General features: G+C 40.0%; 1 protein-coding gene across 2 annotated transcripts in view; it reads right to left on the reverse strand.

The window, feature by feature from the left end:
- The window catches only part of DCDC2B (doublecortin domain containing 2B), a 722,606-nt gene that overhangs the window by 314,536 nt on the left and 383,542 nt on the right, over positions 1-24,528 (reverse strand). Inside the window, exon 4 of one of the 2 annotated variants that reach the window (XM_044082551.1) lies at positions 14,208-14,339. The exons of the other annotated variant lie outside the window; for it this stretch is intronic. Coding sequence (XP_043938486.1) covers positions 14,208-14,339 — 132 coding nt within the window. The remainder of the gene's footprint in view (positions 1-14,207; positions 14,340-24,528) is intronic. 2 annotated transcript variants of the gene reach the window in all.

Raw genomic sequence — 24,528 nt, forward strand, 5'->3', positions numbered from 1 at the left:
TTGGCTAAGCTTCTGGTCATTCAAAGGGGATTCAGTATCTGTCTGCCTGGGAAGACATGATCGACAAACCACGATGTTTTGCCAGTGGTGGTCTGCACCTGTCACCCTGGGATTCAGGTTACTGGCTAAAGCTCTTGCCACCCCTATAGTGCCTTTTTTAGGTAAGGTTCAAAGGATAAAACCACCACCGTAACAGATACAAGCATGCAAAATCTGAAGGTAATGCTACTGAATGCTACAAGTCTAAACCTCAAAATGCACTCTCTCGAGGCACTCCTAAAAATGGAAAACATCGATATCTGTGCAGTAACTGAGACCTGGTAAAGGCTCCAGAGAGCACCCCTGCAATATTTGGCTACATCTCTTACCACACTTTTCAGCCACAAAACCAAGACCGAAACACTAAAGGTGGATAAGTGTCCATATTCACCAAGGATATACACACCTCCAGGCTAGTTGCCCAACACAATGCATCTGAAATTCTCCAGGTGCAACTAACACTAGGTAAGACTGCAATCCAAATTGTAGCTTGCTACAGATCCCCCACCATGCCCCAAGATTCTCACTACACTTGTCTAAACATACTGGAAAATATTAAGATCCAACCAAACACCCTAATACTGGGTGATTTCAACTACCCTGCCATTAACTGGGAAAACTACTCGGGTACCAACTCCTTTTCCCAATGGTTCTTGGAATTCATAAATTCCAACACCCTGGATCAACCAATCCATTGTCCCACCAGGGGCTCCAATATCCTAGACCTGGTCATTACCAACATGGGAGATAGATGCTCCACACCAGTGGTCACCCCCTCATTGGCTTATACCCCAGAGGTGGATATTAGGCCACCTTTGAGCAAGCAGGTTCTGGATATCATTAAGGAGGCCAGGAGGCTCAGCACCCAGAAATCCTATTCCACAAAATGGAAAAGATTTACTGCCTGGTACCACAATAAGGGTCAAAGCAGCACTCATGCCACTCTCACTTTGGTTCTGGACTACCTAGCAGAGCTTGTGCAGAAGGGATTGCCATACTACTCTATCAAAATTCATGTCTCCACTATCTCTGCTCATTCCCCAACAGAGCTACCTTTGTTCTCCTATCCCCTGTTAAAACAATTTCTTAGAGGAGTGTCACACATCAGACCACCCAGAAAACTACCCACTCCAGTATGGCACCTGAACTTTGCCCTAGAAAAACTGACTTTACCGCCCTTTGAACCAGCTGCCTCAGCAAAATTGAAGCACCTCTCTTGGAAGATTGTTTTCCTGCTGGCTATAACCTCAGCCAGGAGGGTTTCCAAGCTTCAGGATCTCATGGCCATTGAACCTTTCATTATTTTCATGCAGACAGGATGTCTCTTAGAACCAACTCCTCCTTTATGCCTAAGGTGGTATCTGACGTGGCCCTTAATAAGGCTATCCATCTCCCTACCTTCTTTCCAAACCCACAAAATAGGGGGGAAAGGATTTGTCATACATTATATGTGCACAGACAGCTTAGATACTATCTGGATAGGACCAAGTCTTTCAGAAAGACTGACCAGCTGCTGGTCAGCTTCACCCCAGGGACAGAGGGGAAACCTATATCCAAGTAGACCATTTCTAAGTGGATATTATACTGCATCCATTTTTGCTACTTCTTTCATGGGAAGACACCTCCCAAATTGGTCAGAACCCATTCTATTAGAGCAGCATCAACTTCCACTGCCTTCCTTAGGGGCGTTCTTACCAAGGATATTTTAGAAGCTGCGACCTGGACATCAGTTCACACCTTCACAAAACACTATCAACTAGCTATTTTCTCCAAATCCATGGCAGGCTTTGCTTCAGCAGTCCTGCAGGGCATTGTGGCTTCCACTTAAGGCAGTGCAAGCCTAGTCTATGCCTCCTTCCCTTCCTTCATTCCACCCTACTTTTCAGCTTTGGGAATCTTCCGACATGTGATGATTGCAACAGTGAAACATGAAGAACATAGTACAGTTGCATACACTTACCATAAATGTAGATGTTCGAGTGTATTCACTGTTTCCCTCCCTCCTTCCCCCTCTTTATTTCCATCATAGCTTATGGCCTTCTCCAGGTTGGCCTTCTTCAGGCCATCTTGTCAGGGTTCCAATAGGCTGGGGACAAGAAAAACTGATGTAATGGCATCAGCTGCCTCTCTTTATAGCCCTGACTACCTGACATCAGTCTCAAGCAACCTGTAGCCGACACAGGAGGGAAATGCTTTACTGTGGTATTTGGGCTGGCTGAGGGCTACCCTGCAGGGATAACCCACAAGTGGTGACTACAACAATGAATACAGTAGAACATCTACATTTATGGTAAGTGTACACAACTGTACTTCATCTGGTCCTTGACTGGAACAGAACCAAAACTGCTTCTGCAACATCTAGTAGGCTAATAATATTTCCCAAAAATAAATTTGTTACCAGATCAACACTGAACTAGCTTCTTCCTTCATATAGTTATAGGTTTAGCTTACCCCACTCTGTCCATGGATGTTCACCTAGATCAGCTCAAGAACAAAGTCAGTCATCCTCTTTGTGGTTACTATAAGCTCTCCAGGTTCCTTACCTCAGAACCAAAAGCAGCTATTGAGAAAGGGATCTTACAAACTGAACCAGAATATGTGAAATAGAGCCCTTCCCTAAGCCTATTCCAACGCAGTGTGACCCAATGGATGGGAAATCTCAACTTCTCCCCTTCATTTGTTGCCTGTGACCCTTATGGACAGGGACTGAAATATGTTGGGTTGGAATCAGTAAAGTCCTTCAGTGACTGTGTGACTAACTAGTATGTACTGGGTGTCAGACGGAATATCTGAATTAAGAAGTTTAATGTTGAATTGAAGCCATTGCGGTGGTGGTGCTGCGGTAGCGTTGTCGCCTCACAGTATGATGTCCTGTTCGTTTCTCAGCTAAAGCGTCTTCTGTGCGGAGACATGCGTGAATGGGCGTACCTTCGTTGAAGCTTGTGCATCAGAGCTGGCAACTCGGTATGTAAAAATCTACTGCCAATCATTAGCAGATCGAGTTCTGCTGTGGTGACCCCTAACCGGGAAAAGCAGAAAGATACAACAACAATGTTGAAATGAAGCCACCTTGTTTTAATATGTCTTTGAAGAGGGAGCAAGACTCAAGAATGGTAGATAGTAGTGAACTGAACTTACGCACATTTTGAGGGGGGAGGAGGTAGAGAACTATTATAGTGAGAGGGTAGTGTTGCTTTATTTTGATGGAAATGTTTGGTCAGTTTGGGTCATGGTCATTTGTGGAGGAGCTTTGTTGGGGGGCATAAATGGTATGGGATTCTTTATTAGTAAGGGGTACTACCTCATTGTTCAGCACTGAATAAATATTTATAATTGTGGAAGTGAAATTTAAGGTTTAGTGTGTCTGACTTAATCCAGGATTCTGTTACAGCTAGGTTATCATGGTTGTTGCTAAAAAGGAATGTAGTTGTTTTAGTTTTTTTAGTGTACTGCCCACATTGAGCATTGTGATTTGAAGGGATTGGTGGAATGATTTTGTCTGAGGCCTGGGCTGGGTTCATTGCAGATTCATAGTAGAATTAGTTTTTCAATGTGTGGTGTGACTTTTATACAGACTTGAGGATTATTTTGGTGATGTAGGTATTTTAGGCATGTGAGTCATGTAGAATGGCTCGTGTTATTGTGATCGATGTGGCGATAGGTGAGATTTTTCTAGCACACATATAGATGAGGGGTATGTGGTGTTCTGTGAGAAATTATTTGGAGAAGTGGTTGAGTTTGGTTTGAGGTGGATGTAATGTTTGGTTGCTATTTAGGTTAGGTTGGAGCTGTTTTTGTTTGTGGGTATGCAATAGAAAGAGCAAAGAAGGTAATAGATATTTCATTAAGGTGGAAGAGGTAAGGAGCTCCAGTTAGGTAGAGGTTAAAGTTAGGGTGGAAGTACAAATAGAGATAATTGGTTGGGTGGTAAATTGTAGACAGTAGCAAAAGGATTATCAAGCTGACTGTACTGTGACTGGTAAATTGGCACTGAGTAATGACATTATGAGAGTAGAGTATTTGGTTGGGAGATCTGCAATTACAGAATGGTTGGGGGTTGGGTAAAGGGGTTGGTGCTGTTTGTTTAGGACTTAACTGTTAGTTGTTGCTGTGATTTTTAGATTAGTATGAAGGTATATGTGGGAGTCTGGTGTTTAATTGCAGGGGAAAAGCATGATGGGAGTCAATGATGTGTTGTTTTGTAAGTGCAGAGGTTTAATATATGAGTAATGGATAGAGGTGAATGGTCTTTAAGTATGGTTTTAAGGGAGAGTCATTTTTGGGAGGAGAAGTGGGTGTGGACAGATTAATATAAAAGTGATGACACAGGGATAGCTGGGGAATTGGGAGTCAAAGAGGAATGAAGCAGTCAATCGCTGCCCCATCAACAGGAGACAGGCATTCTACACATGCACCGAAATGGCAGTTTTGTTTACGGAGAAGAAAAAACAAAACTGATACTCAGAAGGACTCCAGGTAATTAAAAATTATAGGAAGTAAGATGGTAGCCCATACAAGAGAGTATCAATGTTATAACCCTTTAGGTCCCCTACTCAGTATTCCAGCCTCGGGTCCTACATTATTTATTTATTTGTTTGTTTGTTTTTGTTTACCAGGAAAGCCTGAATGGGAAAACACTTTATCGGCAAAGGAAAACGCTCCAAAACAGTCACTTATAAATTTAAAATAACAATAATAATCAAATGGGAAGTATTTTAAGTAATATTTGCAAGTGACATTAACAGATTTTTTTTAAAGCACAGTAATACCGGTCTGTAAGAAAAAGCTCTGGAAGTGCAAACAAGACCGGCATGCTGACCTTGCTATGTACAATCAATGAAGAGCAACTTGCATTTCTTCTGTTGAGAACATGGTAACCGTCGTTGCTGTTTTTTGTTACTTTTTACTTGTATATTGTAATGTGTGAATGACTCTTGCCACTTGCCTTAAGTAATTCCAGTGTTGTTTGGGCTATGAGGCCTTAAATCTATGGTTTAGTGTTATGAAGAGGATTGAGTGTGAAAGGCTGAGTGTATTGTTGAACAACCAGTGTTTGGAAGAGAAGAGAAAAAAAAACTTTGTATCAAAATCTTATATCTAGCAGCTGTAAGGTGAGTTTGTTTTAGCTTGTTGTTTCAAGCTACACTTGGTTCAGCATGTGTATTAATACTTTGTGTTACAAATCTGCAAAAGTATGAGCAACGCAAAAAAAAAAAATCTATTGACTTGCTTGGAAAACTGTTTACTATCAGCAGTGGTGAGGTAAGTAAACAAAAACATCTGGTAGGCCTTCTGAAGAAAATGTGATGACTGATGGAGTTGCCACCAATTGCAGGTAACATTGTTCCCCACGGTTGAGTAAAGTCATGGTGTACCAGTGAAAAATTTCAATATTTTCAGAAATTTTATATATATATATATGGTCTGACCTTTTTATATTTGTTGGCTCGAGTGGCACTGTGTTAAGTTTGTGCGACATCATGGAAGTTTATAGTTCAGAAATATGTCACAGGAGTGCATTGAGATGAACCAAGGATTTGGCACTGTGCTCTTTGTACAGCACAGTTAGCTCATGCATGCATGCAGTTTTTGTGAGGCACTCAATTACTATAGGCAGGTTAGTGTCTGTAGCAGACTGTTTACTTACTTTTAATGCTAATTCCAGAAGATCTGAGACTTGTGGGCATTGTTTGTTTTGTGAGTGTATAGGTTTTTATTTTAGCGCTGTCACCTTAGACAGTAGAGTTACTGGACTTCAGAGATACTGTCCTGTGGATAAGGTGGTGAAACACATCTGTCTGAGCTGATAATAATTCAAGTGGCTATTACAGACCCTGTCACACTTGTTCAAGTCAAACAGGAATTTATCCTTATGACCATGTTCCCCAGTCTAAGTAAATACCATATTAGCGTATGACTGAAGAAATAATTCACATTGTATCCAGGCATTTACATTTAAGAAAATCTCACCTTTGATCTGGGGGGATCTTGTCCAACTTCTTCCGCAGGCAGGACAGAAACACCAGCGCTGTTTCTTCAGCACCAGCTCAGTGGAGGTTTTAGACTTTGTGTGGTCCAGGGCAGAGGTTAAGGATGCCGTCCCCTACTAAATTTGTGTCATAATCCTCTTCTTTAGCTTGGAATCTGGGATCCTAAGCTCTGATGGTCTAGATGTCCTTTAATGCATTTTACACATCATTTTGAAATTTAGTTACTTGTTCTGTTTTTTTTTTTTTTTTCCTACTGGTCAGCCGTGATGATGCAGCAGGTAGCACTGCACCTCACAGCAAGAGATTCTCCAGTTCAATTCTTGGCCAGGGTGGCTTCTGTGCAGAGCCTGCATGTCCTCCCTGTGTTCGTGTGGGTTTCCTCTGAGTGCTCCTGTTTCCTCTCTCATCCCAAGGACATGCTGCAGATGGATTGGACACTCTAAAATTGTCTCTAGGTGTGAATGTGTGCCTTCTGTGGAAGGTTGGGCACCAGGGTGGCAACTCAACACTGTAAAACTCCACTGCCAATCATTCTGTGGACCGTTGTTCTGCTGTGGTGACCCCAATGGGAAAAAACGAAAGGAGAAGAAGATTAACAGACTTTTACAGAGATTAGCATTTTGTGTACATAGTATTTGTGAACACATCTGGTAGGCCTTCTGAAGAAAATGTGATGACTGATGGAGTTGCCACCAATTGCAGGTAACATTGTTCCCCACGGTTGAGTAAAGTCATGGTGTACCAGTGAAAAATTTCAATATTTTCAGAAATTTTATATATATATATATATATATATATATATATATATATATGTTCTGACCTTTTTATATTTGTTGGCTCGAGTGGCACTGTGTTAAGTTTGTGCGACATCATGGAAGTTTATAGTTCAGAAATATGTCACAGGAGTGCATTGAGATGAACCAAGGATTTGGCACTGTGCTCTTTGTACAGCACAGTTAGCTCATGCATGCATGCAGTTTTTGTGAGGCACTCAATTACTATAGGCAGGTTAGTGTCTGTAGCAGACTGTTTACTTACTTTTAATGCTAATTCCAGAAGATCTGAGACTTGTGGGCATTGTTTGTTTTGTGAGTGTATAGGTTTTATTTTAGCGCTGTCACCTTAGACAGTAGAGTTACTGGACTTCAGAGATACTGTCCTGTGGATAAGGTGGTGAAACACATCTGTCTGAGCTGATAATAATTCAAGTGGCTATTACAGACCCTGTCACACTTGTTCAAGTCAAACAGGAATTTATCCTTATGACCATGTTCCCCAGTCTAAGTAAATACCATATTAGCGTATGACTGAAGAAATAATTCACATTGTATCCAGGCATTTACATTTAAGAAAATCTCACCTTTGATCTGGGGGGATCTTGTCCAACTTCTTCCATGAGGCAGGACAGAAACACCAGCGCTGTTTCTTCAGCACCAGCTCAGTGGAGGTTTTAGACTTTGTGTGGTCCAGGGCAGAGGTTAAGGATGCCGTCCCCTACTAAATTTGTGTCATAATCCTCTTCTTTAGCTTGGAATCTGGGATCCTAAGCTCTGATGGTCTAGATGTCCTTTAATGCATTTTACACATCATTTTGAAATTTAGTTACTTGTTCTGTTTTTTTTTTTTTTTTCCTACTGGTCAGCCGTGATGATGCAGCAGGTAGCACTGCACCTCACAGCAAGAGATTCTCCAGTTCAATTCTTGGCCAGGGTGGCTTCTGTGCAGAGCCTGCATGTCCTCCCTGTGTTCGTGTGGGTTTCCTCTGAGTGCTCCTGTTTCCTCTCTCATCCCAAGGACATGCTGCAGATGGATTGGACACTCTAAAATTGTCTCTAGGTGTGAATGTGTGCCTTCTGTGGAAGGTTGGGCACCAGGGTGGCAACTCAACACTGTAAAACTCCACTGCCAATCATTCTGTGGACCGTTGTTCTGCTGTGGTGACCCCAATGGGAAAAAACGAAAGGAGAAGAAGATTAACAGACTTTTACAGAGATTAGCATTTTGTGTACATAGTATTTGTGAACACAAATATAAGTCAAAGTCCTTTTAAACAGAGTATAGAGTACAGTTTAGTTTACAATTAGGTCAGATACAGCATGTTTTGCAGTAAATTCTGTTACCCACAGATTTGTACGTAAAGAGGTGCACAGGCATGCCTTGTAACATTTGTGTCATTGAAGCATTTTATGCCATCTCATGGGTTAATTTTTCCAAGTCTTTTTGGGTTTGTGATACCATGATGGGAATGGTCACCATTCCTAATTCAAAGTATGATTGAAGTTCATGAAATTAGTATTGTTTCAAGCTTTCGTGTTAGCGAAAAGTGCTCTGTGCAACACCCTCAATGTGTGCAGAATTGATTCCTTCTGCAATTCGTATGGAGTTACATGTATCAGTAAGATATCTAAGTACGACTGTAAATTCTTTTTTACGAGACCAATTGCTCCTAATACTATTGGAAATTTCTAGGTATCCTTCTTCGACATTGTCCTCATTTCTGCCTCCAAATCCTGGTATTTTATAACTTTGTGTGTCTCTGTATACAAGACACTGTAGTCATTGGGTGTAGCAATTTCAGTATAATTTATGACTGGTCGGAGGAGTTTGATGTAGCATGACTGAGTTTCTGTTTGTTACCAGATCAGAGTAGTGAAATATTAGAAGGTCAGTATTAGCATTCAATGATGCTTTATTTAGGAACATAGTGTTTATTGTGAAGTGAAAAATAAGGGGTGGGACAGGAGATGAACAGGTAGGTGAAGAGTGAAGGTGAAGTGATGTGTCCAAGAAGGGTAGGTATGGTGGTGCTGGTAGATGGTAGATGTGATAAAACAGATAACATGGTGTATGATGTAAGGAGACAAAGGTAGGAAGAGAAGATTTATTGTTACAGAGAGTTATAGAAGCAGGGTAGTAAGGATGCATGATTGCTGGGGAGAAGGGTAAAAATGGTGTTTGGGGTAAGGTTTTGATAGATGACAAGAGGGTTTGCAATAAAGCTAGGGAATATCAGTAGGGTATCCTATGGGATTATCCAGGTGTAGTGCAAGAGCATTGTCAGTTATTGCTGAGATGTTGTTTTAGAGATGCTTTGAAAATGTTTTTTTATTTGTAAGTTTTAGGTCACATGGCATGGAGTTCCATGACTTGGTGACCTGGCTGGAGTTATAAGTATCCACCAGTGCAGTTATTAGATTTGGTTATGATCAGGGGGATTTACTGTTGTTATCTTAGAGTTCTAGTGGACATGTAAGGTTGCAGTAAATTTTATAGAGCTGACCATTTATCAGGACAGTATAATAGGTTATGGGCAGTTAGTAGCTGGGAGTTTGAAAAGTAATATAGCAGTTCCAGCAAATGTAGGTATTTTACAGTTTTAATGTGATGTGTCCACTGGGAAATATTAACAGTGAATTTTGCTATTTTATAATAGCACGAGTCTAATTGTTGTTCGTAAGATGATGTTAAGATTTGTAAAGATAGGTGTTCCATATAAGAGGGAAGGGAGAAGATAGGTTTTTCACTATAGATTTTCTAGTGTTTTCTTTGAGAAATGTTTAAGTCCTTTAGAGGAGGGTTAGTTTACCATGGGTTTTCTTTATGGCTTGAAGTATGTGTAGGTCATATATGAGGTTATCACTCAGTAGAGCTCTTAGTGGTTTCATTTGTGAAATAGTTTCAATTTTTGTTTTGTTTGCTGAACAAATATGGAAATTTGTTTCTGTTCGGAGTAGCACTTGGGGGTAAAAAACATTAGTTTAGTGTTTTTTGCATTTAGAAGTAGGCCTGAGCTGTTGTTGAGCAGATGAGTGCGGCATCATCTGTGTATTGGACTAAGGCTGCTTCTTTGGAGACTGTGCAGAGGTTAAGAAAGATATTAAATAGCAGGGACCCTAGGACTGATTCTTGGGGTACTCCGACCTTAACTGGTAGATAAGCTGAAAGCTCCTGCCACCATTTTACAGCTTGCTGCCCATTTGATAGGTAACTGAGAAACCAGGTAAAGATGGGTTACTGAGTCCTAGGGAGAAAAGTTTGTAGAGAAGTATTTGGTGTGATACAGTACCGAAAGCTTTGGACAGAACAAGGAAGAGGGTTGAGACTGGATTACCATTGTTTCTGCGGTGGTTAACTGTATTAGTAAGTTTTGGTGCTATGCCCATTCAGAAGCCATGTTGTGTGTTGGAGAGTAGGTTGTGATTGCTAAGGTATTACAGAAGTTGAGAGTAGACACATTTTTTTCAAGAATTCTAAATTGGGGTGATATTGTGGCAATAGTTATTTATGTCTGTAGACTTGCCACCTTTGCATACAGGTATGATGTAAGATGCTTTCCAGATTTCAGGGACAATGTTTTCAGCCAGTGATCTATTAATAAGGGCAGAGACAGGATATGCTGTGTCTTCAGCTGTGATTTTTAGGTATTCACTTGTGATGTTGTCCACAGGTGTTGCAGTTAGTTTTAGGTTTAGCGGGTGTTTTTTTATTAATATAGCAGAGACTGGTTAAAGGTTGAACTGTACCATTTTATTATTATGGTTTATTGGGAAGGAAACGGGTGATGGGTTTTCTTTGGTGAGAGATAATATAGAGATTATAGAGTGAGCATTGAACTGGGTGGAAATATTGTTATGTAGTCAATGCTTGATGGGGTGAAGTGGTGGTTTGACCTCATTAGAGTAATTTCTGAATTGTAGACCTGAACTATTTGGCATAATTTCTGTTGGTGATCTGAAGGTTAGCAAACTATGCCTTTTTGTTATTGTTTGCATGTTGCTTTGCAATGTTCCTCAGGTGTCTAAAGATTTGAAGCATTGCCTGGTTCTTGTTCTTGGACCATGTTTTCAAAGCATGATCCCTCTGTTTAAGTAGTTGTCTGGTTGATCTAGTTAACTGTGGAGCTGGGTTTGTTCTAACTCTCTGAGTTCTAAAGGGTGCATGTAAGTGATACATTACATCACAAAGCAGTGATGTCACATGTAAAAGGTGCATGTAAGGGATACATTACATCATAAAGCAGTGATGTCACATCGAAAGGGTGCGTGTAAGGGATACATTACATTACAAAGTGATGTCACATCTAAAGGGTGCGTGTAAGGGATACAGTACATCACAAAGCAGTGATGTCACATCTAAAGGGTGCGTGTAAGAATACATTGCATCACAAGGCAGTGATGTCACATCTAAAGGGTGCTTGTAAAGGATACATTACATCACAAAGCAGTGATGTCTCATCTAAAGGGTGAGTATAAGGGATATATTACATCACAAAGCAGTGATGTCACATCTAAAGGGTGCATGTAAGGGATACATTACATCACAAAGCAGTGTTTTCACATCTAAAGGGTGCATCTAAGGGATACATTACATCACAAAGCAGTGATGTCACATCTAAAGGGTGCGTGTAAGGGATGCATTAAATCAGAAAGCAGTGATGCCACATCTAAAGGATGCATGTAAGGGATACAGTACATCACAAAGCAGTGATGTCACATCTAAAGGGTGTGTATAAGGGATACATTACATCACAAGGCAGTGATGTCACATCTAAAGGGTGCATGTAAGGGATACATTACGTCACAAAGCAGTGATGTCTCATCTAAAGGGCGTGTGTAAGGGATACATTAAGGTTCATAGGTTCATAGGTTCATAGGTTGGTACTAGGCTATCGGCCCTAAGGCCTATACAAGCCTAGCCATAACAATTCCCTGGTTATTTCTTCCTACACTATTTACTTCCCTGGACCCCTGTCTAGCAGGGCGACTGACATGATCCCTGGGGTGAATTTCCTTTCTCCCATCCAATCATCAAGGTTCCTTTTGAAGAGGGCCAAAGAGGTGCTCTGCTTGACATGTATGGGCAATCTATTCCAGAGTCTGGGGAGTCCCTGGGTCAGGAACATATCCCTTCAGCATGTTTTGTTTGTTGTGATGACAAGGTTTAGATCCCTGGAGCATGTGGCTCTGAGGGACTGGGATATCTTTAAGTGTAGCATGTCCAACAGCTCTGGGTTTGGCATGGCCTTGTATGTTAAGCAGAGATCGCCTTGGAGTAGACGATATGCGACAGAGTATAGCTGGAGGTTTTTAAGGTGTTCAGCATAGGGCATCTGCTTTAGGCCTGTGATTCTTTTAGTGAGGGATTTCTGCAGCCTTTCCAGTTGTTGCAGATGTTTTAAGAGGTACATACCAAATGGGCCATTGTATTCTATAATGGGTCTAATGAGGGGATGAGTACAGTGGGACAATGACCTCCTTTTTTCTGGATGAAAAGCCCTTCGTGATGAGGTGTGCCACACAGAAGAATTTCCCGACTGTTGTGGCGATGTGGTTATCGAAGGTGAGACCACTGTCCACCTGTGTCCCTAAGTCTCTTATCACACTTTCGGTGTTTAGTGTACTGCCACCTATGTGATAATTCATGGGTACATACTTTTTCCCAAAGGGGATAACTATACATTTCTTGGCATTGAGCTTGAGCCCATGGCTCTGGCACCAAGCATCTGTTTCTGTAAGGACCTTTTGTAGAATATCCACATCATTTGGGGATTCAGTAATGGCTCCCAGTTTGCAGTCATCTGCGAACTTTGTTAGTCAGAGTCCCTTAGTGTTGGCCTGTACTTCAGAGAAGTTGATGCCAAACAAGAGCGGTCCCAGGACTGAACCCTGAGGTACTCCACTTGTCACTTGTCTGGAGCTGGATTTGGAGTCGGCTACTTTTACAGTCTGGGTTCTTGTCAGTAAGCCAGTTGGCAACCCATCGAGTGATGTAGGGATTAATGCCCAGCTTAGTAAGTTTATCTATGATTCCAGAGTGGGGGGTGGTGTCAAAGGCCTTGGCAAGGTCCAGATAGGCTATGTGGACTGCCTTACCCTCATCCACGGCTCTGGAGACTGATTTGAAGAAGTCAATCAGGTGCAGGAGACAAGATTGGCCGTTCACGAAACTGGGTGGGGTCCAGTGTTTTAAGGTTGCCACTGTCTTTGTTTATAAGTTCCATGATAATACATTCCATGGCCTTGCAGATCAGGCTCATCAGACTGATGGGGCGGTAGTTCCCGGGATCCAAGGTGGATCCCCCCTTGTGGAGTGGGATTGAAAAGCAGTAATGTCACATGTAAAGGGTGCATGTAAGGGATAAATTACATCAAAAAGCAGTGATGTCACATCTAAATGGTGCGTGTAATGGATACATTAAATTGAAAAGCAGTGATGTCACATCTAAAGGGCGCTTGTAAAGTATACATTACATCAAAAAGCAGTGTTGTCACATCTAAAGGGTGCATGTAAGGGATACATTACATCATGAAGCAGTGATGTCACACTGCTGCCATCATTAGTTGCCTTGAAGAATAAATGCAGGAGGGGCGGAGCTATAAAGGACTGATAGATAAGGAGAAGTAAGACTGACAGATAAAGAGAAGTAAGACTGACAGATCAGGAGAAGTAAGACTGACAGATCAGGAGAAGTAAGACTGATAGATAAGGAGAAGTAAACAGCTGGTAAGTGAAAAGAAATGTTTAACAGAAAGTAAAGTCAACAATTATACTCAGAAAAAAAACATAAGATTATCAGAATAACACTCCTGCATTACTTTATAAGTTCACACAGTCTGTTGACTTCTCACATTAAGAAAGTGCACTGGCTTTGTTAGAATCCAGCAGTTTTGGAAATTATTTAAAACAAGTGCACTAATTTCAGGTGCTGTTTGTATTTGCTAAGGCTGTTGCACAGAAGGGCTTCCTTACACTGAAAAACGAGAAGGACAAACACCACAAATGCAGAAAACAGAGTAAATCTTTGGCACCACAAACGCAGAAAACAGAGTGAATCTTTGGCACCACAAACGCAGAAAACAGAGTGAATCTTTGGTACAGCTGAACAGGATGATCTCGGCAGACAAGAACCACTTTTGTCTAAAGAAATAATAGCAGTTTTTATTAAGAATTTTCCTTCAGTTGTTATTGCTCGGAGCTTGGTTATTAATGCCTTTGACAATGAAGGTGTTACAGTGATTGCAAGATTAGCAGGGTAGCATGCTATATGAAGAATTACTTTAAAATGTTTTCCTCACACGAAAAGCATGGTCATATGGTCAGATGGTCAGTAAGGCAGTGTATCTTCAATAAATGTAATGCTGATAATTAAAAAAAAATTAATTACTGAAAATTACTCACTTCCGGACAGCCCCATTGTGCAGGTTAGCCTTTTCTGTTAGCATGCTCAGAACCATTTCCCACTCTTTCAGCATCTTCTTTGGCAGAAGTAATCGAAATGGAGGGCTCTGTAAATCTCCATTTCTAAATACACTAGGAAATAAATATTAAGGGAAAAAATGTAATTGCCATGCAGAAATCAGTTTGCTAATTTGTTACTCACTTGGACTTTTATATAGTCACGTTAATTTGTGCTGAGTAGACTATGACAGTGAGTATCTGCCATTGAAACCACTAATAAAAAGTACACTTATTAAAAAATACACTTATAACCTGTGGCTGAGCTTGTTTTATGTATTTATATTTTGATAACCATGTTGTTTAACTAAATTTATGACCAATGTCTAATGGAGGCTTGGGGAGAAGAGCTTCAATTATTGTTAGAAAGTTCTAGCAAGCTATTTCACAAATACACTGGTAACAGGGGACATTGCAGATTCACAAAATGTTTTCATTCTTAAAAGTGTTAGAGGTATGCAACACAAGATATATTTGGATTATTAAACTCTAAAATTTCCACCATAAGAAATGCTTGCAAAATACTTTCAACATATATTCCAAAAAGTCTAAAGAAGTGAAGTCTAAATATGTCCCATTGTTTTAAATTTTACATGACTTCCTCTTTAACATAAACCAGACAGGTGGAAAGATGGACAGTAGATACAATTTCTACAAAGTACTGGTTTGGGGTAGGCCTAGTGTTAAAACCACTTTATAGGAAGCATACCTTTGAAAGAGCCATGGAGGGAAAATGATTAGTTAGTGAACATTGGTATATGAATTTTCAAGTCACTTTTCAGTAAACCACAATAAAAAACACCCAGTTATTTGACCCAATGCCTGGTGATATGACATACCCAAAGTTTTGAGACCTCTGATTTAGTTATACTAATTAAGGGATGCAGAAGGCAAAGCCTTCTGCTTTGTGGGTGAGACACCTGTTCAACAGGTTACATGACACTCCAATGTTTATGGAGATGAGGCTTGGTTTTTAAACTCTGTGTTTCTAAAGTAGGGTCAAACTATACACTTATTGTACTAACAAGGTCAGAAAAAGTCTGAAATATGGTTTAGCATTGCCACCTATCAGTATTTTTCTGGACTACTCAGAAATCAAAATGTTGGTCTAGTAGACTGGAAAACACAGTACAAACTCTGATGTTCTATGTATCTAGACAAACTAGAATCATGCTAGAATAAGATTGCAAAAATTGCCAATAACTCTACTTTTAGAAGCCATCACTGCCTTGCCCTAAGTGAACTACAGTGGTTAGAACTCCCTCAATGAATTAGTTACCACCAACTAGTGCTCACCTTCAACAACATAAAGAATCCATACAAGACTCCAGCCCTAAATCAACTACTAAACCAATATTCAGCAAACCGTCCTCTACGCTCATCCAACAAAACCCTTCTCTGTATATCCAAAGCCAACAATACTGCAGGGAAAGCTCTTTTCTCTCATAACATCGCTGGAAATTGGAATAACCTGCCCCAGAATATCTCTTCAGCACCATCTACCTCACTGTTCAAAAAGTCACTTATGTCACACCTCTTGCACTCCTGGCTCTGTCCTTGCATTACATAAATGCTTTCCTGCTCTCCTCCAATTCTTCCTACCTTCCTCTCTTCTCTGCTTATTGTCTCTATAATACAGTGCTAAAAACTCCTCAAATACTGCCATACAAGGGCCTACTATGTGTAAATTAAGCTTGCTTGTAACAAGCCATTGTAAATTTATTACTGCTTGTATGACATATCTTTTGATTGTATAATTACCACTGCACATATTGTTTGATGTAAAGCTTTTCTCCCCGGGCCTCCACTGTAAATGGACCTCATTCCAGTCGGACTTTCCCGGTAAACAAATGTAAAATAAAAATAGAAATAAAATCTGCACAAACAGAATCCCAGAATTTGTAAAAAAAGCAGCCACAGAAAACTTCGTCCATGCTCGGGCTCACTCCGCTCCCCTACCCTGCCCCCATTTCCCACCTGCCCCCACTACCCATAGATTTATACCTACCCTCTCCACCTACCTAACCTACACCAGTCACTTTCTAGTGAACACCTCATCAACAATCCCCTTATCCCCGCCCACACACACTCCTCCCACTAACATGACACACTCACGCTATCACAAGCCAATTACCATGCACACAGTCTATCTCAGCATCCTCTTTCTCCTAGCAACAACACACTACCTTACCTCCCACCAAACCATACTTAATGGTACCTTAACTACCCCTTCAAAACATACTTCCTCTCACACACCTCCCACCCATCACTACAGCCTACCCATATCCCCAAATAGTCACCACCACATTATTCTCCCACCTCCCTCAGGAAGACTCCTTACAATCTCTACCAAATCACTTACTACAAATAGATACATAGTCATTCTAACCAAATTAACCAAACTCTTAAACCATATTAGCCATCAGCTGATCCTAGGTGGAGACATACACCCCAACCCAGGGCCAAACCCCTTGCACAAATACTCTATCTATTCCAATTCTCTCACCCAACCAATCTCCTGTAGACTAAAAAATAGCCTTCTACTACTTAGCTTAAATATCAGAAGCATAAATAACAGAGTGTACCTACTCCATGTGTTGATATCCACCTATTCCCATGACTTACTGTCCTTAACTGAAACATAGTTAAAACCCACAACACCAGACAGTGAGTTCCTCCCACCTGGGTACAACTTATTAAGAAAAGATAGACTATCCAAAAAAGGGGATGGGATAGCATTACTTTATAAAAATAACCTAACAATGTGTACTGTTAATCCTCTAATCCCTTCCCTCAGTACTTCTGAACTTCTCCTAGCCAAACTCAAACTTAGAGACAAAAAAATCAGTCAGTGTTATCACTGGCTATATACCGCCAGGCAACAATATTCTCTCCATAGAATCTCTCCTACACTGGGTTAATCAAAATCTTCCTCAAGAAACCATCATCCTAGGTGACTTTAATATTGACTAGAAGAGTTGTTCAACCACTAACCTCACCAACCATATTAATCTCTATAGCTTCTCCCATATCATTCAATCTAGCACTCGGCTTGGAAATGCTAAAATCAAAGAAAGTCTCCTAGATTGGATCTTGATAAGTAAGACCAGTACTCCATACCAAGCAGGAGTCCTTCCAGACACCCTAAGTGACCACAAACCCACCTTCTTACTAAAATACAAAATCCATGCCAACCCTACCCCACTAATACAAACTACCCAGAACAAAAATAACTTTGACCCAAACAAATTCAGACTCGAACTAAAATACCATAATTGGAAAATACTAAAAAAGTACCCCTAGAAGAAGTTGTAATCCAATTCAACACTTTTCTAAAAACCCTAGATGCCCATGCCCCACCTCGTACCACAAAACTCAAAATGAATACTGCCCCCTGGATCACCAAAGAGACTAAAAATAAGATTTCTCAAAGGAATAGAGCTTGGCATCACTGGAAAGCCACAAAAACTACAGCAACTAGAGAACAATTCCAAAAATGTCAAAACGAAACCAAACAAACTATTCTCCAGGATAAAATGAATTATTTCCTACATCTGCAAAACAGGCACCAAAACAACCCCAAAACATTCTGTGCAGGAATAAATAAACTACTTCACCCCAGCAAACCCTCCACCCCATCGCCAACCTCCACAGGCGAAATCACCGACATACCTAAATCATTCAACAAATACTTCATAGAAGCCATCTCTAAACTAGTTCAACAACCCACTACTACAACTACCAATATCCCCAAACCTGCAGTCAGTCCCCAAACTACCTTCCAAATCCAACCCATCCCTACCAATTATGTCAAACAATTACTATCCAGACATAAACCTACTACCCTAGCAGCAGATGACATCCCAGCAGAATACTGCCAGTTGGCTGCTAATGAACTTGCCTACCTAATTTCTATTCTACTTAACAGATCTGTATCAGAAAGCACCATCCCACCAATCTGGAAAAACCTCCTACATCATCCCTTTACATAAAGGTGGAACATCCTCACCAACTATCGCCCTATGGCCATTCTGTCCCCACTATCAAAAAATCTTGAAAAATGGATATATTACCAACTTATGTCATACCTACTTAATAACCAACTTCTCTCTCCTACCCAGCATGGATTCCACCCTGCCCACAGTACAACCACAGCCCTTCTTTCTTTTACAAACCTCATTAACCAATACAGGCACTTAGGTAAACTAACATCTGTCATATTCTTGGACCTGTCAAAAGCCTTCGATATGGTCAACCATCCCAAACTACTCCACTTTCTTACTAATCTTGGCCTTAGTGATCACGCACTAGCCTGGTTCCAAAACTATCTACATGGCAGACAAGCAGTTCGATGAGACAACGACCTATCCTCACTGCTGCCTATTACCACAGGAGTCCCACAAGGGTCCATTCTGGGACCCCTTCTAGTCTCCATCTTCATTAATGATCTCCACAGCATATGCCAAGATGCAACTGTTATACAATATGCTGATGACTCGACATTAGTCTGTTCAGCCAACAACCTACACAAACTCCTCTCCATTACCCAAAAAGCCTTCCAAGTTCCAGAAACTTGGTTTCTTAACAAAAACCTATTACTTAATCCCAGAAAGACCAAACTGTTATTTAAAGCAAACAAATCCATCTCAATGTCCAACACACTCAATATTGTGTCCAGAGATGGGACTATCATCTCTCCAGACACTCGTACTAAACTGCTAGGAGTGACCATTGACAACAACCTCAAGTTTGATCTAAATTTAAATCAAACTATTAAAAGCATTAACAAAAAACTGGGCAGTCTTTATAAAAACAAACCATTTCTAAACCAAACTGCTAGAATAACCATATTCCAAACCCACTTCCTCTCCACACTAATCTTTGCCACTCCCATCTTCACCACCCTATCCAAAACTGTAATGGCCAAGCTTAACATCTGCCACAATCAAATTGCCAAATTTGCTACTGGTGCCCCCTACCATGCCCACCACTGTAATTCACTAAATCAACTTAACTGGCTTGAATTCCCAATTCTCCTCTCATTCCATCAGCTTTCTGTCACCCAGAAACTCCTACTACTTCCTGAAACCTCCCCGCATGATCTAATCTACTTAAACTACAAACTAATACCACCTGAAACCCCCCAGCACAATCTAATCTACTTAAACTACAAACTAATACCATCTGAAATCCCCCCAGCACTATCTAACCTACTTAAACTACAAACTAATACCACCTGAAATCCCCCAGCATGATCTAATCTACTTAAACTACAAACTAATACCACCTGAAATCCCCCCAGCACTATCTAATCTATTTAAAATACAAACTAATCCCAGACAACTTCGCTCTAGTGATAAGCACTATCTAATCTACTTAAACTACAAACTAATCTTAGATAACTTCGCTCTAGTGATAAGCACTATCTACTCTACTTAAACTACAAACTAATACCACCTGAAACCCCTCCAGCACTGTCTAATCTACTTAAACTACAAACTAATACCAGACAACTTCGCTCTAGTGATAAGCACTATCTAATCTACTTAAACTACAAACTAATACCAGACAACTTCGCTCTAGTGATAAGCACTATCTAATCTACTTAAACTACAAACTAATACCAGACAACTTCACTCTAGTGATAAGCGCTATCTAATTTACTTAAGCTACAAACTAATCCCAGACAACTTCGCTCTAGTGATAAGCACTATCTAATCTACTTAAACTACAAACTAATACCAGACAACTTTGCTCTAGTGATAACCGCTATGTAATCTACTTAAACTACAAACTAATACCAGACAACTTCACTCTAGTGATAAGCACTATCTAATCTACTTAAACTACAAACTAATACCAGACAACTTCACTCTAGTGATAAGCACTATCTAATCTACTTAAACTACAAACTAATACCAGACAACGTCACTCTAGTGATAAGCACTATCTAATCTACTTAAACTACAAACTAATACCACCTGAAACCCCCCCAGCACTATCTAATCTACTTAAACTACAAACTAATACCAGACAACTTTGCTCTAGTGATAAGCACTATCTAATCTACTTAAACTACAAACTAATACCAGACAACTTCACTCTAATGATAAGCATTATCTAATCTACTTAAACTACAAACTAATACCAGACAACTTCGCTCTAGTGATAAGCACTATCTAATCTACTTAAACTACAAACTAATACCAGACATCACTCTAGTGATAAGCACTATCTAATCTACTTAAACTACAAACTAATACCAGACAACTTCACTCTAGTGATAAGCATTATCTAATCTACCTAAACTACAAACTAATACCAGACAACTTCACTCTAGTGATAAGCACTATCTAATTTACTTAAACTACAAACTAACACCAGACAACTTCGCTGTAGTGATAAGTGCTATCTAATCTACTTAAACTACAAACTAATACCAGACAACTTCACTTTATAGGATCATAGGTTCATACTAGGCTAACTGCCCTTGCGAGCCATTGTAAGCCTAGCCAATCATCCCTTGTGAGACTCAAACCCTGCACCTTATGTTTGTAAGGCAAACACCTTAACCATTAGGCCATCCTCCCACCCCTTAGTGATAAGCACTATCTAATCTACTTAAACTACAAACTAATACCAGACGACTTTGCTCTAGTGAGAAGCGCTATCTAATCTACTTAAACTACAAACTAATACCAGACAACTTCACTCTAGTGATAAGCGCTATCTAATCTACTTAAACTACAAACTAATACCAGACAACTTCGCTCTAGTGATAAGCACTATCTAATCTACTTAAACTACAAACTAATACCAGACAACTTTGCTCTAGTGGTAAGCACTATCTAATCTACTTAAACTACAAACTAATACCAGACAACTTTGCTCTTGTGATAAGTGCTATCTAATCTACTTAAACTACAAACTAATACTACCTGAAACCCCCCCAGCACTATCTAATCTACTTAAACTACAAACTAATACCAGACAACTTCGCTCTAGTGATAAGCGCTATCTAATCTACTTAAACTACAAACTAATACCAGACAACTTCACTCTAGTGATAAGCACTATCTAATCTACTTAAACTACAAACTAATACCAGACAACCTCACTCTAGTGATAAGCAAACTACAAACTAATACCAGACAACTTCACTCTAGTGATAAGCACTATGTAATCTACTTAAACTACAAACTAATACCAGACAACTTCACTCTAGTGATAAGCACTATCTAATCTACATAAACTACAAACTAATATCAGACAACTTTGCTCTAGTGATAAGCACTATATAATCTACTTAAACTACAAACTAATACCAGACACCTTCGCTCTAGTGATAAAAGACTAATCAATGTGACCAAAAGCAATAACACAGCAGGTAACTCCCTCTTCCTTAACTACATTGGTAAAATTTGGAACTCATTAACTTCTGCTATTACCTCAGCCAACTCAATGGTTACATTCAAAAGGCTACTAAAAGAACACCTAAAACTCACATGACTATGCCCCTGCTACCCACCAGGTTGACCCATATCACACCCTCTGACCCACTCTCATGCTCCCTTTCACTTCTATCCCTTCAAGAAGAATCGTGACTCCTCCATATAGTGCCTCACCTGCGAACACCCACACCAACAGTCAGCAATTATACACATTCCAACTTTAAACCCAACCACATCTCACAAAACTAACCCTAACATCCACTCCCAACCCCCTTTTACTTACATTTATCTAAATCAATGTTATTACTGGAAACCAGTACATTCTAAGTACTACTTTACTCTGTCTTAAACTATGAAATTTTGTTAAAACTTGCCACTGCCAATGAATATTGTACTTTGTAACTTTAAAATTATAGAATCTTGTTAAATCATGTATTTTCCTATGAATACTTGCTTGGTATGTAGAAATCTCATAGCTGTTTGTTCTTAATCTGTGGAGCTTTTCTCCCCGGGCCTCCGCTGAAAATGGACTTGTATCCAGTCGGACTCTCCCGGTCAACAAATGTGAAATAAAATAATAAATAAGTAAATGAAAACTTTTCAGTTGAAACGCATATGTAACTCAATGCGCTTAAAACTGAGGCATGTTAAAACAAGGGAGAAAAGGTAAAGGAAGGCGTCTCACCTTGAGATGACATAAATATTTATGTCACAAATGGGCAGAGAGAGGCAGGGTTGTACAAGATGCAAGGGGGTGTTGCTTTGGTCCAGTTTTTGCCACATAGAAAGGTGGCAACCCTAATATGGTATGTCTACAGCTAGTGAGGTTTGGCTTTACTGCCTTGAATGTACCCATAAAGACTTAAAAAGTAGAAAGACATGTGCGTTCAGAAACCATTTCGCAGAAATCCTGGCTTGTCCTTAAGGGGTCATTTGCATATATCCCATGGGCCTCCACTTCAGGGGGTTTAAGGTGTTACAGAGTGAAAAGTCTAGCTTGACTGGATCTTTCACACATTTTTTTTCCAAATGGTTTGCCTGTGTAACACTTTTACCCTCTGTTTTGGCCATTGTTTAAATGGTATCATTCGGCTGATGAAATCTGAGCACTGAATTGATAGAACAAACCCTATCTATAAGTTTTACTTCTAGATTTGTTCATGCAGTTCAGAACTTTAAGCCAGAAGCAAATATTTTTCTTCAATATTTAATAATACATTTATTCAGGTTATATGTTTTCTTTCTTGTTAGGATTCCATATTAGTTCATTGGAAATATAGTCATTTGGACAGGCAGATCACGCCAATCAGTTGACCCAGATTTTGCTGTATATTTTGCTCTGTCCCTCATAAAATATCAGGCAGATCACTGAAGAGTGCAGTCCATCAATAATGATGGACATTAAAGTTTCGTATTTCTTCAGGAAATGCATGTTGATGCAAAGCTTTTTGCTGTATTAACTTTTTATGTGAACAAATTTAGACTCGTGCTATCATAAAATTTAAAAATCGTCCTTGATTTTGAGCCTTCTTGCACCATTGTTTTTGGTTCCTCTAAAATGAATCAAACTAAAAATCCCAAGCATCAGAAATGCTAAAAACTAATGCGTGAAATACAGAAGGGAAAAAAGTTAGTATGTTTCTGTAGTGAGGCAAGTCCCCTGCACCCCTTGATGGGGAGGGGCAAGCCCACTCCCTACCCCCACAAAATTAGATATGCCAACTCTATGATCATACCAACTCAAAGAAGAGAGAAATCTCCCAAAACAAAGCAATCGCTGCTAGCAGTCACTTAGAAATTGCACTGGTGGTGATTTCATATGGAAAACAGTGAGTGACATTATGTTCTTCAGTGTCTTGTGTTGCAAGCAACTGACATTAGGGGAGTTTCAACTTCTATAGAGGTTCCATATTTTTTGCTTTGCCCCTAATTCTTGAGCAAAGTTGAGAGCTATAAGGCAGATTTATATTCATTTTGTCCTGCATTAAGTGGTTGGCCTGTATTTTGTTCAAGGATTACATGTTGCAAGGTTATGCGAAAATACTTTTTATATCTGATTTTTATCTCCTTGCTGTCTGCCCCCACCAGCTCTTTGTGAACTCCAGTTTAAGGATTTATTGTTACAGGAGCCCTCACAAATAGGACCTGAACTTGTCACCTATGCAACTGGAATTGAAAAGACAGCACCTATACTGTTTCATAATCTTGGTGTACCGATAGGTGTTTTCTCTGGTGAAAACATCAAGATTATCGTCTGAATTAGTGGGATTATGACCTGGAAGATTACCATGTAGAAATGCTTGGGGTCCACAATCTAGGTTAAATAATTCTTACTGAAGACTGCTTTAAGGGTGCCTGATTTACTGGATACAAGAAATAAGTCAGAGTAGATCCTCATTTAATTCTGTTTTTTAAGCTCCAGTTTGATGACTCTCTTAGGAACTGACTGCATTTTATAGAGGACAAAGTTATGAGGCATGGTAGGATGGAGAGATTAGACTACAACAGTGGTTAGCAGTACTGCATGACCTCCCAAAATGCATGACCACTACAAATGAAAAGATGCCATGTAGCATCCTGTCATGAAAATAAGCATTTGAAATAATCCATGGACTTGAGGGTAAGAGCAAGCAGACATGGATGTTGGTTGATGAATCTAGAAAACCAATGGGATTCATGGCAATAGCAGGAAGGTCTGGTATGTGAGGCCCTTGATGCCATGTACATGAGTGGACACCGCTGGACACACCATGAGTAAAGGTGTTGCTGATTTCTGATATTGTAACTGTATGTCTTGTGTGGTGGATTAAAGA

This window comes from Protopterus annectens, chromosome 1.part1 (assembly GCF_019279795.1).
Source record: "Protopterus annectens isolate FY-2018-M chromosome 1.part1, PAN1.0, whole genome shotgun sequence".
NCBI lineage: Eukaryota > Metazoa > Chordata > Ceratodontiformes > Protopteridae > Protopterus > Protopterus annectens.